The sequence below is a fragment of the Falco rusticolus genome, chromosome 12 (genome assembly GCF_015220075.1).
Source record: "Falco rusticolus isolate bFalRus1 chromosome 12, bFalRus1.pri, whole genome shotgun sequence".
Taxonomy (NCBI): domain Eukaryota; kingdom Metazoa; phylum Chordata; class Aves; order Falconiformes; family Falconidae; genus Falco; species Falco rusticolus.
Window position 1 is genome coordinate 33,591,560 of NC_051198.1, and position 13,440 is coordinate 33,604,999.

The 13,440-nt window shown below is 47.3% G+C and overlaps 1 protein-coding gene across 4 annotated transcripts in view; it reads left to right on the forward strand.

The window, feature by feature from the left end:
• Positions 1-13,440, forward strand: part of PPP2R5D (protein phosphatase 2 regulatory subunit B'delta) — a 30,916-nt gene that overhangs the window by 14,255 nt on the left and 3,221 nt on the right. For 2 of the 4 annotated variants that reach the window (XM_037405802.1, XM_037405803.1), the window contains exons 10-15: positions 57-110; positions 2,918-3,088; positions 5,176-5,303; positions 7,393-7,494; positions 12,634-12,706; positions 13,171-13,287. In XM_037405802.1, the coding sequence (XP_037261699.1) occupies positions 57-110; positions 2,918-3,088; positions 5,176-5,303; positions 7,393-7,494; positions 12,634-12,706; positions 13,171-13,287 (645 nt within the window). Of the gene's footprint in view, positions 1-56; positions 111-2,917; positions 3,089-5,175; positions 5,304-7,392; positions 7,495-8,927; positions 9,101-12,633; positions 12,707-13,170; positions 13,288-13,440 lie in introns of all 4 variants that reach the window. The other 2 variants (XR_005107029.1, XM_037405804.1) reach the window with 2 other exon arrangements.

The following is a 13,440-nucleotide window of genomic DNA, read 5'->3' on the forward strand; positions in this document are numbered from 1 at the left end:
ATCTCAGATTCACCTGAGGAAGCTCTAATCTTGCTGTGTTTTTTTTCCCCCCACAGTTGGCGTACTGTGTTGTACAGTTCTTGGAGAAGGACAGCAGCTTGACAGAGCCAGTGAGTAACCTTGCTTAACCTTTGTGTGTCAGTCAAGTCCCTGAAAGCTTCATGTCTTAGAGTATAGCAAGGCTAAAAAAGGGGAGGCTGGGAGTCAGCTGCATTGTTTACAGGGTTTGCCTGGTGACCTGTGGGCAGAAGGAGCTGTGCTGCTCATGTGTAAGCCTTTAGCATTCTCTCCTGAAAGCTTCAGGAATGTGGGCTGTTGTCTTCCTGTGTGTCAGATCTTAGTGTAGTGGAAGGAACACCATACCAAGCTGTGCTTTCAGGGCAGAGCTTTCAGCTAGTGACAGATGCTGCAGAGACAAAATGCATGGCTGCCATCTGATATCTTATGGAACCAGCATGAGCTCATGGAGGCCCTGAAACAGCAAGAGTTCAGTCCAGACTGCCAGAGTTGGCTGTAAAACTGTGGGGATGAGGTTAGGAACCTGGGACACAAAGTTCTACTTAGGCAAGCCACTGTTCCTTGATGAAAGTATTCTCTTTCCTGCTCTAGCGTCAGTTTGCTGCCTCCCTAGTGTTAGGTCGCATTGTAGATGCATTTGCCTTCAGGATGTAGTGATGGGAAATAGCAGGTTCTAAAAATGTGTGAGCAGTGTAGATGGGGACCTCACATATTCCAGTTACTGGCTGCACAGACCTGCAGTGTGAACCAGGCTATATGCTGGCTTGGCAGAGGGTGCAAGCAGGAGACAAGTGTTTCTCCACCCACGACAGGCCAGGAAATGTCTTCTACAGAGCTGAGCTTCACAGCCTCAAAACAGCAGATGGCCAAAGAACGTGTGATTGTGTCACTGTAGCAGGGAGCATCAGAAAGCGTGAGCATTTTAATGAGTAACGCTAGCTGGGGTCATTCTGTTCTCTGGCTGAAATGTGTGCATTCGTGGTGAGCCTGACTGTGCTTGGTGGAAGCCGGTCAGCTGTTGTCAGTTTTCTGGCTCCTCAGCTCTGACATCAGCAGTGCTGAAGCAGACCTCACAGCTTTTCCTTTAAGTGTGGGTCCTCCATTTCCTGTGTTCCCAAAAGCCTGCTCTGAAACAAACTGCGTAAAGTAGCTTCCTGATCATGCTGAGTACTTCCTGTGGCTGACATCCAGCCCAGCAGCCTCCTGCCACAGCACTTACTGGAGGGTGAAGGACAAGAGAGAAATAGAAGTCTGTCAGTATTTCCAGGATTCATTTTGCAGCTTATTCAAATAGTAAAGCTCCACAGCTTGTCATGCTTCCTGGGTTAATGGGTTAGTGTCCCCTGCATTAGAGACTCAGGTCTGTTTTGGTGCTTGTGGAAAGCAGTGGGATGACCCAATTTCATTACCTTCAGCGGGTGTTGCGTTAGGTCTCAACCAGACATACCAAAGATGTATTGCCACAGGTTGTGTCCTGTTGAAGCATCCTGCTTGTGAAGGTTTTGAATGGACTCCTGGGATGACTGGGGTTATTGAAGTCTTGAAGAATTACAGGGTTTGTGCATCAGCAAGGCTCTGAACGCACTCAGAGATTTTGCCACCAGTGCCAGAAGGAGGCCAGATCACTCGCTAGGTCCATACTTGCTTGGAGTGGGCCTCCCAGAATTTTGCTCAGCAAGGCTTGACACAGTAACTCTTGTGCTAACAGCAGTCTGAATGACTGCCAGATGAGCAAGGCCTCAGACATGTTCAGTAATAGCAAAGGCAGACTCGGCACACCTTGCACCACCTTAGCTGTAGGAGAAATTACATCTGAGTCACTGAAGCTAACTCTTGCTTGAACAGCAGGCCTGACTAATGACAAGCACTAAGGATACAAAAGGTTTCTCAAGTCTTGAGTTGGTGAGAACATAATGCTTAGATGTTTCTTATCTTGCTGTTGCATTGCCCACTACTGTCCCTCCACTGCTGCGAACTTCCTCTGGAGTGCTGGCCTCAGGATCAGGTTGCTGAAGTACACAGAGTTTGAAAGAGCAGTTCCTTCCGCCAGTTGTGTGTGAATCTAGTGTCTGTGGAGTTAGCATTTCTGTACATGCCATACCAGTGGCTCTAACATAGCGAAGGCCTGCAGGATTGTGGATCCTGCCTTTGACTGTGTCTAGAAGCAGATGAGTAGGGAAGGAAGCAATATTAAAAACAAATAAATAAAATCAAGTGGGATATAGCCGTTCCCCTAGTATATTCTTTCAGTATCTTGTAAGTGATAGTTTACTCAGCCAGAATTTTCATCTGCATTGTCATATTTAATTATCACCATTGGGTGTAGCTTCCATAAACTCATCTGCTCTCTTCTGGACTCTGTTTGGACCTTGAGTCTCCACAGAGTCTTGCATGAATGAGCTCTGTAATCCAATTACTTTTGTGTGAAATGGGACTTCCTTTTCCTCATCCCAAACTCATCCATTGCATTATTTATTGGGTGCTCCCCAGTGTTCAAACTCCGTGGTGTATTGAATCATGATTCCTCAATGACCTTTTCCATAGTATTTCCAATTTTATTAGTTGGTCTTTCATGGTTGTTCTGTACCATCTACCAGCCACTGCCCACTCTGGTTTGAGCTTTCCATGTTGAGCAGTGCTTGGGGAAAAAAAGTGGTTCTAAGCTTTGTGCTTGTAGTGCAGAGTTGTAGCAGCCTGCACAGTGCTGCTGTCTTGTGTGTAACTTGGCAGAGTCTGAGTTTCTCTCTTCTTTCTTCTCCAGTAACCCAACCAAACTTTCTGAGAAAGTCTCTTCTGTTACTTCTCCCCTCTTCTGTTGTGACCAGACCCTTAAAAATGTATTTCATAGCTGGTGTTAACTTTCAGCCTCTAACACTGTCTCTGTACCCTCCCCACTCAGGTGATTGTGGGCTTGCTGAAGTTCTGGCCGAAAACTCACAGTCCCAAGGAGGTGATGTTTTTAAATGAGCTGGAGGAGATCCTGGACGTGATTGAGCCATCTGAGTTTGTGAAAGTTATGGAGCCGTTGTTCAGGCAGTTGGCCAAGTGTGTCTCCAGCCCACACTTCCAGGTGGGTTGCAGCTCAGGGAAGGGATAGGGCCCTGGCTTGTAACCCACTTGGCACGTGAGGGTGACACCCCAGGTTTTGGGCTTGTCTTTGTGGATCAGTGGTGCGTGGAGATGTGACCAGGGTGAGTATTGGGGTGACATGTGGTGGGAAGCAGTGAGAATCCTCACCACAACCACAGAGCAAGCTCATCCAAAGAGAAAACAAAGCCGATGGGTGGGGCCTCTCCTGCTGCAGTGCTGTTCATGTATTGGCGTAGGCTGGAGCCAGAGGAGAGGGGCTTTGCCACCTTCTGTTTTGGCTGGTGAGTGTAGAGGAGATCCATACAGTGTCACCCTGTTGCAGTAAAGCCAAGCTGGCTGCAGTGTCGGAGGGAGGCCAACCAAAAGGACAGTGTGCAGAGAAGGTATGTTAGTCTGTTCTGCTGTAGGTGGTAGAGAGTGAGGTATAGTGAAGAAGTGCTAGAGTCTGCTTCTTCCTTGTTCCCACTGAAGGGAAGCTAGCTGTAGTACCAGGCTAAAACAATATCTGTGGCTGGTAGTCTTAAGGTTTAAAATGTCTAGGGTGGTAGGACCTGCTAGTAGCTCCTAGCAGGTGTTCTCTGCTCATTGGTTTAGGTTGCCATGAAGAGTACCCAGGAAGAAGATAGCTTGCTGGTGAAACACATGGCTGATGCAAGGACGGGTGGGGTGTTAAAATAGTGTCGTAGCCCTCCCCCAGCATGAGTGTGACTGCACAGTGAGGCAGACTGGCTTCAGTCTGTCTTTTGTTACAAAGAGGTGCAAAGTCATATGTTTACAAGCCAAAAATGAGGTCAGTCTAGGTCACATGTGCATGTAAAAGATCACTGTTCCTGGAAAGGACTGGGGAAGCCTGACAGAAACCAGCTGGACATGGATTACTGGTGTGGTGATGGGGACCAAAGGACTAACATGACCTTTGGGCGTGGAAAGAGCTACCATAGGGAACTAAGGAGCTTGAATAAAGTAGGGTAAAGGCTGGAGGGGTGGCATCCTGTACTTCATAGCAGCCCTCATCTGCTGCCAACTCTTTGAAAAACAAGATTGAAAAATCTGGAGAAGGTGCAAACACTTTACAGCCTAAGAAAATTAACCCCAAAGGTATCCCATACAGTCAGGCTGAACGGTCTGTGTCTGCAGGTTGTCTGAGAGCAAAAATAGGAGCTGACTTCTTGGTAAGTCTGAACTCCTTGGTGGGGGAGAGTTTTCGCTGAGGGCATTATGTGTTAGTCTAGCAGACAAAGGCTTAACAGGGTCTAATAGCTGGAAACCAAAGCTAGGTAAGTGAACATGAAGTGGGTTTCACTTCATTTACTCATGTGGAACAATGTGATAAGGGGATACAGTGAGTTCTCCATGATCTGAAATCTAAAACTGAGACTGGATGTCTCTCTTCCTAGGTTTTAAGCCATTCTCAAGCTAGCGCTAAATGCAGAGATTACCCTAGTGATCTGCATTGCCCAGATTTGTGGTTAAATACAAAGAATTATGGTTGAAGCTATCACTATGTGGAAACTTGTTAAACTTGTTTGTCTTGTGGATGGCTGCCCCAAAATTTTCCATATTTTCAACCTTACTAAATCAGGGGGACAAGTTGTGGGCCTGGTGACTGAAGCATGCTCCAAAGCCCAGAGAGACTCTGCTGTGGGTAAGGCCGGGGAGGAATGGGAGGAATGGAGCTTTATGGAGAACAATCTGAGGAAAGGAAGGAGGCTTGGAACTAGTTTGAGCTGGGACCTGGAGTGGATGACATTGATGTCCTCAAGTGTTGTGTAAGGGGTGTTGGAGTCATCAGTGTATCGACAGGAGGCTTGCCCAGTCAAGAACATGAGATTTTCCCCAGAAAACTGAGAAGTGTCTGGCAGAGGCTAAGGGAAGGAAGGCAGGGCAGCATGGATGAACAGCCTTTTAGAAATTAGTGAAGGTCAGCCCTGCTGCCTGTGCTGTGGGGAAGCGTTTGCTTCTCAGCTGGGTGGCGGCAAGCTCTGGTCTCAGCACTGCAGTTTCCTTGTGTACCTCAGGTGTCACTGGAAGGAGCCTCTCCAAGGATGGCTTTCTTTCCCACTGCAGGTGGCAGAGCGAGCACTGTACTACTGGAACAACGAATATATCATGAGCCTGATCAGCGATAACGCAGCCAAAATTCTCCCGATCATGTTTCCAGCGCTCTACAAGAACTCCAAGAGTCACTGGAACAAGTAGGTCTTTCCACATGCCCTGGCATTTGCTGTGCATGCAAAATTGCTTGACCTACTAGCGATCTTGGGGCATGCTGCTACAGTGCAATGATGCATGGCACTTGGTGACGCTAGGTGCTGAGCCAGAGGGATTGTTTGTAGTATCAGCATGGAAAAGCGCCACAGCAGACCACAGTGGCCTGCTTTTGCAAGGGGTCAGGCACCTGCAGTCACCCACCTTGGGACCATTGAGTCTACCCAGACTTTGATACCTGCATATCACTAGTGATGCTGGTCTCTTGGAGGTGTGCTGTAGGTTTTCCAGCTGACTTCTGGCTGCTTGTTAACTAGTGATTGCCCATATGTTCTCCATGACCAGAGACCCTGGCTAATGCGGTGCCTGACTGCTAGAGTACAGGAAGAACAGAGAAAGCAAAACTAACAGGGTAGATGTCCCATGTCAGATTAATTGCCCTCTGTGTCTGATTCCTTGATGCTAGCCTGTTTTACAGTCCTCGCATCAACTTCCTTTCTTCAGAGTGCTTCTTCAGTTGGAATTCTTCACTGATTCTTTACCTGGTTAATTCAAGTTGAACTCACTTCCTTTTAATGAATTAGCTAAAAAAACTCATTCCACAGCTGAGATCCTAAAATCTTCCAGCATAAACCACAAGAAGACAAAAAAGAAGTAATTTTTCCCCATTCTAGAAGGTGAAAAAAGGCAAAATAATTCTAGGGGAGCTGGGCAGTTCCAGAGCTTAGGAGTATACCATGGCAGCAAAGACAGGGTTGTGAGGTGGAACATGTTTTGCAGAGAGCTTCCCACTGGTCTGCTACTTGACTGCTTCCTTCTCATCATTGTATCATGAAGCACAAACTTGAGCCACCGGTCAAGAGTGCTCTAAAGACTGGAGTAGACAGACATGTAGACATGAACACACACAAACACACAGATACACACACATGTGCACCAAAAGGCACGTGCATGTGCAGATGGGCACATACATGCACGCACACACGCGTATGACGAGTGCATATACACGCACGTGTGCGTGCAGGCAGATGTGCACAGACACTCTCACTCAGTGTTACTGCCCCTCCTGATGAGAGTTCAGAAAAGGGCTTTATGTTCTTGTTTGAAACCATCCACCAGTTCCGTTTCCTTCTTGCACCAGTCAAGATTCATGATTTTGCTGTTTCTGTCTTCTTGTCCCCTTCCCAGTGGTATGGCAGAAATAGTCCTGAAAGTGTTTTCCTCTTATTTCTTCTTGTCTTTGTTTTAGCACTAGCCATGTCTTCTCAGGGCAGGTTGAGTACCTCAGATTCAACTCTTCCTTCCCACAGCTCAGCTACTCCCAACACTTTCTCAGACAGCCTGCACAAGTCCAGCAGGGCTGTAGCTCTCTTCCTTACTCCCATCTGTAGAGCTGGTGGGGCACAGAGCTCAGTCTGCTGAGTCTCATCTTTTGCCTCTGGGTCAGGTATTTCAGAGACAGCTTCAATACTTGTTTTTATTCCCCATCGGAGTCCTTGTCCCAGAGAGAGCTCACACACAGTGCAACCTGTCCATAAATTGCTGACACGAAGTCTTTTCTTCCGTGGTATTCTCTGTGCTGGTTCCCATCTCTACAGGCCTGCTGTTTTGGGCAGCTTGGTGACAAAGCTCATGACTGAATAATGGGCAGCCCAAAAAAGTAATTGTGTTTCTATCTAATACGAACTGCAGGAACCACTAAACCTAGATTAGGTAAAGCCCCTTTGAGAACAGTCCTGAGCAGGTCCCTAGCATCCTTCCTTTCCAGGTTCTAAGTACAAGAAATAAATGCATATTTTTGTGCTCATTAGTTTGACCATGGTAGAGCAGACCTGTCCCAGTGTTCTTCTCTTTCTTCTGTGCCTCTTTCTCACTGTGTGATAGTTTCTGCTGTGTTTGTGGAGGGTTTTTTCCTATGCTAAGAGCTGGAACATGTGAAAATCTTTTGTCACACTGGTGTAGTATATGAGTTGCATCTGCTGTTAGCTCTTGTCTGTGCTGCTGATGCTCAAACACAGGGCTGAGAACCGGGAGGATACCACCATGACTTGTTCTCCTTTCCTCGTTTCTTTTCAGGACAATCCATGGGCTGATCTATAATGCACTGAAGCTGTTCATGGAGATGAACCAAAAGCTTTTTGATGACTGCACTCAGCAATACAAGGCAGAGAAGCAGAAGTGAGTAAGAGGTTCTCATCAAGTAGCCTGAGCTTATCCTGGAGTCTCCTTGGGTACCATAGTGAATGGTAGATGCCAGTAGGCAGAGGGGAAATGGAAAGGTGATGCAAATATTTTTGTCAAAAAATAGAGTTCCTCAGCAATAACTATGTGTAGGTATGAGAAGAGGTAAAATGTGTGCCCTGATAAAAATCTTTTCAGTTCTGCTGAAGCAGGTAGCTTGGAAAAGACTGACAGAGTTTGCTGGATCATGAGGAAATGAGTTGCAATGTAGGGGATACTCAGCTTTGCAGAGACACTTGTGCTCTACCTTGGAAATATTTACCAGTTCTTATATGCTGTAGTGATGCTGGTGGAATCCTGCTGCTTTAGAAAGACTTTTCAGAAGAGCTTTGTTGCAGTGGGCATAATGCATTTTTCATGCACAGGATGCTTTCAATTTTCCAGTAATAAAGATGGAATAATACCTGGAATTTCAAAGACCAAACGGTGGGGATAAAATCTGAGCTCAGCAAGTACCTGTGCCGTGATGCTGTAAAGAGGGGGAAAACTCCACTTTTTGTGCTGCCTTGTGCTGGTTTTGGTGCTTGTAGGAGTTGCCTTGGTTAACTAAGTCAGTTCAGTACGCTAGAAGGAAACCTTTTATGCTGAGGTCTTTTTTTTTTTTTTTCCCCTGGGTCTGTTTTCTGCTGACTTAGTGGCATGAAATAGTGCTTCTCATTCCTGGATGAGCCAGGGCTGCCACAAGGGTGGCAGCGGGGAGAGGAGGACTAATGTTTGCTGGCAGTGGGGAGCTCTGAGATATATTCAGTTGTTTTGTGAAATAGTAAGAAATATAAAAGTTTTGATACGAATCAGAGCTTGGGGATGGGTAACCTGCATATGGAGAAATTAAGGTTTTGTTAACATCTAAATTGGGAGCAAGCAAGATTATTTTTTTTTCCCCCCCATTCTAGGGCATTTGTGAAGCCCACAAATGTCTGCACATACGTTTTAAGTCACAGTGACAGCACATTTACTATGACATCTACCTGCTGTTTCCATTAGGGGCTTTTTCTACCTGTTCAGCTTCTACCTGTGCTGACCTGCTGAGGGTGACCATTCCCAGCACTGGTGTGTGGCTGATGGAGAATTGTTCTGGAAAAGGTCAACAAAGTAGCTCAGAGCTGTACAAGAAATGGCTGGGTAGAGCTGCACTGATTTCTGCTGATGTTAAGATCTTTTTATTTTCTCTCTAGTGCCTCTGCCTAATTATACTTTAGAAAACTTTGTGTTGGGTTTTTATCAAGGATATACCTTTTGCTCTCCGAGATAACCAGATTTGGTAAAATGTCAACTGAAAACTTGGTGGGTGGGATGTAAAAAAGTTTTTTAGCAGCTGAATCTGAGATGAGTTTACCTTTACCTATGGTGAGCATGATACAATTCTTCAGCCGAGTGGGATTGCCCAGCCACAGGGACCCAGCTAAGGAGGCCTTTCTGTTGAAAACAAGAAGGCTCAACTCTGCTGTCACTAACATGGCATTAGCAGCTGTTCCTGCCTTGAGAGGCATGAAAAGGTTCCTCTCTGAAGGGATGCCAGAGCTGGGAGAGAACGTTGTGCAAGGTCTGTAGGGACAGGCTGGGAAACAACTAGAAAGGGAAACTGGCGGCAGAAGGGAATGGGGTAGGACAGCAGGCTGGGGGGAAGAGCCGCTTGTCTGTGCAGGGGGGTGGAAGGGAGGTAGAGACAGAGGTACAGTGAGGAGCTGGGTTCTGGGGGCTGGTGGGGCTGGTGGTAGTGCTATTCTTAATGTCAACAGCTAGTAGGAATGGGGTAGGTAAAGGGAACAAATTAGAGGAGAAGTGAGGAGATCAGGGTTGGTTGGGCAATGGGCCTGGGACTGTACAGGACCTAGCACGATGGTGGGGGAAAAGAGCATGCGCTAGGGAAGATGGATTAGAAACTTGTGTTTACTAGGACAGTATGCCCAAGTTCTTTGCTGAAGTCCATTGATGTCGCCTTTTCCTTTCGTGTCTTTAAATTATCCAAGAAATTAAAGCAAATCCATGTGCACTTAACACTCTGGCTGCATGTTCTGGGGTGTAATAGAATGAGTCATTGCTGGAATAAGTGGGATTAGAAAAAGTGTTTCACAGGCAGGAGAAAGTGTTGTTTAGTGGTGTCTCCCTGATGGAATTAGTCCGTTATGTAGCTGAAGAGTCTGTCTGGGAGTTTGGGGTGCCATTCCTGCACTTCCCCTACCTGCTCCTCTTTCTGCAGAGTGCTGCAACCTGTTGTGGCGAGCAGCAGGTCCCAGTACCTCCCTTCCAGTGGAGAACACGTGCTGCGTCCGCAGCTCATTTCTGCAGCCTCCCTGGCAGAGCTGACTGCAGGCCATGCCTGTCGGTGGGCTGTACGGTGGCACTGCAGTCAATTGCCATTTTCTTTTCAAACATGGAGGCTTTAACTGAGTAGAAACAGTACTTTTTTGTTTTAATAAAAACCTGTCGGGTTGTGATGTTGAGTGCCTTCAAAGTAAAGTGGTATGCCAAAGGCTGCCTGTGGGAATGCTGACTGGATCGCTGTAATGTGGGGTTGACCTATAACTGTGCAATGCCTTGCTTTTTCCACGGGACCTCAGCCTTATTAAGTGAGACTGATGACTTCAAAACGCTGAGGCTTCTTTAGCACAGGCAGAAAAAGGAAGGGAGAGCTGTGAAGTGTTTCTCAATGAGCCACTGAAGACCATGTGCTGTGCACTGGAAAACAGCACATGTGAGAAGGGCTGCACATGCCAACAGAGCCAGCAGATGTGAGAGAGTGACAAGGAGAGAGCTTGTAGATAGATACACTATTAGGCTGCAACCAGATGTTGAGAGGCCTGCTCAGAAAAGGCTTAGCCCTGTTTTTAATTAGTTACCAAGCCTATAAGTGAGTATGCCAGCTCAGGTTTGTCACCCCTGCACCCCAGGCTGTACAGCTGCAGCTGAGGCTGGTCTTGGAGGGACAGAGTCTCCCTGAGACATGCCAGGAGACATGCCAGATGGACTGACCGCCTTAATAATCTCCCCAGACACCTTGAAGCTGCCTGAATTATCAGAACCCTACAGAAAACAGTGGGGAGGTTAGGGCAGACAGATGGTGTCTTCCCCTGAATGTGCCCTGCTGTAAAGGTGCAAGGGCCTTGAACACTGCCTTTCAAGAAGTGTCCTGTCAGCGTGCCCTGGGGCCACCCTGACACCTGACATCTCTCTAGCAGCAGCTACCTTGCCTCCTTCTGTGTAGGTCACAGCAGTGGAAAGAAGATGCCTCTCAATATAGCTGTTATATTCCAAATGTCCTGCCAGTGGCTTTCTTGTGCTGCTAGTAATGGGGTCAGGAATGAAGGATGCTGATGAGGTGCGTGTCACCTAGAAAGCAAGGCTGAGGGTGCCGCTCCCATAGACTCAATGCTGTCCTGTGAGGTACTGCTGTTTAAAAAGTCTTTGGATTCTTTAAAGACTGATGTGGATGAGTGACACTTTCAGATAAACTGCAATGCAAATGTCCTAGTGTAGGAGGTAAAGTCAGGCTGATTGATGAGGTCGGGAGGAAGCTTCCTCTATGCAGGGACATTGGACAGCTGTAATACTATGGTTAAGTCAATGTGTCATCAAAATAAAGGTGACACTTCTGTTTCATTCTTTGGAAATACTTGTTTGGCTGGAAAGAGTGATCACAGGTGTAAAGCCTTCAGATTTCTGGAAGCGCTACTCTTAGTCAGACTGGGTATTCTCTTCGCAGGGTGGTCTTTTGCAGTATCAGCTGCACAAGTGATGGGTGAACTGCTGGATCTGTGATGAGGAACCAAGGGCTTTCCCGATGCTATTCAGACTGCTTTGGTGGTCTGAAAGGAAAGAACTGGTGCTAGAGATGCCTGTTGCTGAATGACTGGATGAGTGCCCTTGGCTCGCTGGGTACCAGGCCAGTAACATGATGTAGTCCAGCCAAACAAAATGAGCTCTGTTACACCCTTACGTGGCACAGCAGTAGATGTGATACCAAAAGTATCTGCATCACTGGAGTATCACTGGAGGGGCAGTGGCCTTCATGATGTGAGGGCCTTTGCGGACAGACATATTGGTCTATATTTCCAGTGGCAAGACTGGAGTAATAGGCATGTTTCTGTTTACTGGGCATTAAAAAAGATTCTGGAGAAACTGGGGGTGAGGCAGGAAAGAGCCAGGGAAGATCAGTGCTAACTCCTGGTCATGTTTCCCTGCAGAGATCTCCAGAGCTCTGTAAGAAAATGAGGTGTAGATTATTTGTTTTGTTTTGTTTTGTTTTTTTTTGACTCATACGTTCTCTGGTGGAGCAGTCTGCTGCTTGAATGCTTGGCAGCTTCATTATCATTTTTAGCTTCCTTTCTTACATTATTTCAAGAGCGTGAGGTGATAACAGGGTATAAGAACTTCCTTCGTATGGATAGATGGGGCACTAAGGGAGACCAGTAACTGGGATGAAAGCCAGATAGTTAAAAGTCAGAAATAAAGCAGAGATTTTAGTGCAGATGTTTAAAATACAGAAGAGAATAACAAGGAGTGGTGTTATTCTTCACCTCTGTTCGCAGGGAATGTTCACTGCCCTGGGATTACTTAATGGTCACTTAAGGTCTGTGCCAAAATCTGTGCCAAGTTCAAGAGCTGTGCCTGGGCGTTTGGGCAGAACTCTGGTGTGTTGTGGCCAGAGAGAGAGAGGGAACTGTGGACAGTTGAGCCCCAGCTCTGTTGGAAATGTCAGTTTGTCCCTGTGCATCTGTGGGGCACCAGGGAAATGCGTGTTTGACATCCAAACTGGTGTCATTGCTTTACTCCAGAAACTGATCACTCTGGTCCACTCCCACAACACAGAGCCAGGGAAAAAGTACCTGTGCAGCCCACTGCTGCTACCTTGTGCTCTCAGGTGAGTGGGGAGTGTGCCTGCCTACCTCCTGCTAGCTGCACTGTGTCCCCTCTTCTTCCCACATCTCACCTGTAGGTAGAATTAGGGATCTCTGAAGGACAGAGCAGCTCTTCCCTTCGCCTGTGTTATTGTGCTGTCTCTTGCTTTTGTCTTCCTGTGAGCGAAAGTTGCACTTTCCCCAGGAGTTCACACTTGCACTTGCTCTCTCTCTGCAGGGGAAGGTTCAGGATGAAGGAACGAGAAGAAATGTGGCAGAAAATAGAAGAGCTGGCCCGGCTGAACCCTCAGGTGGGTAACAGCAGAACCTAGGATGAATAAGACAAGAATGTGCTGAAGGTCTTGACTTCCAGCTCATGGGAGCAGGCTCTAGTGCCTGATCTGAGTCCTGGGTGCACAGCTGTAGCAGTGGTCTGTCCCTCCCAAGACCCGCTGTCTTGGGGATGCTGACAGTGTTTTACCAGCCTGGCCCTCTGTAGCACTGACCTCTTAAGCAGTGCCGTGGATGTGTGTATGGATGTATGCATGTATGTGTTTATAGACTCCTCTCTCAGCTGTGGCCGCACATGTGGTGTGCTGTGGCTCAGAGGGCATGGGTGGGAATAGGCAGGAGAAGATGGTCCTTCCCTGCGTGTGTACCTACCGCTGCCTTTGCGGGTGCCAGAGAGGGTGGCTGCAAGAAGTGTGCTGTGCTGGGCAAGAAGGCTTGGTGTTCAATGATGTGCTGACTCTGCAGCTGTCTGTGTTGTCTGCAGTACCCCATGTATTACGCACCTCCACCATTGCCTTCTGTCTGCTGTATGGAAACAGAGACTCCAACTGCAGAGGATATACAGCTACTGAAGAAAACAGTGGAGACGGAGGCGGTGCAGGTGCGTAGGTGATGAGGGTCCTTCCACAATTACTCTCAGACCAGCCAAGACATCAGCATAGTCAGTCCAGGGTCCAGCAGCCACAACTGGCTCTTTCCAAGTATTCTGAGAGTAAACGCCCCTACTTGCATCCTTGATTGTTAGAGATCAACC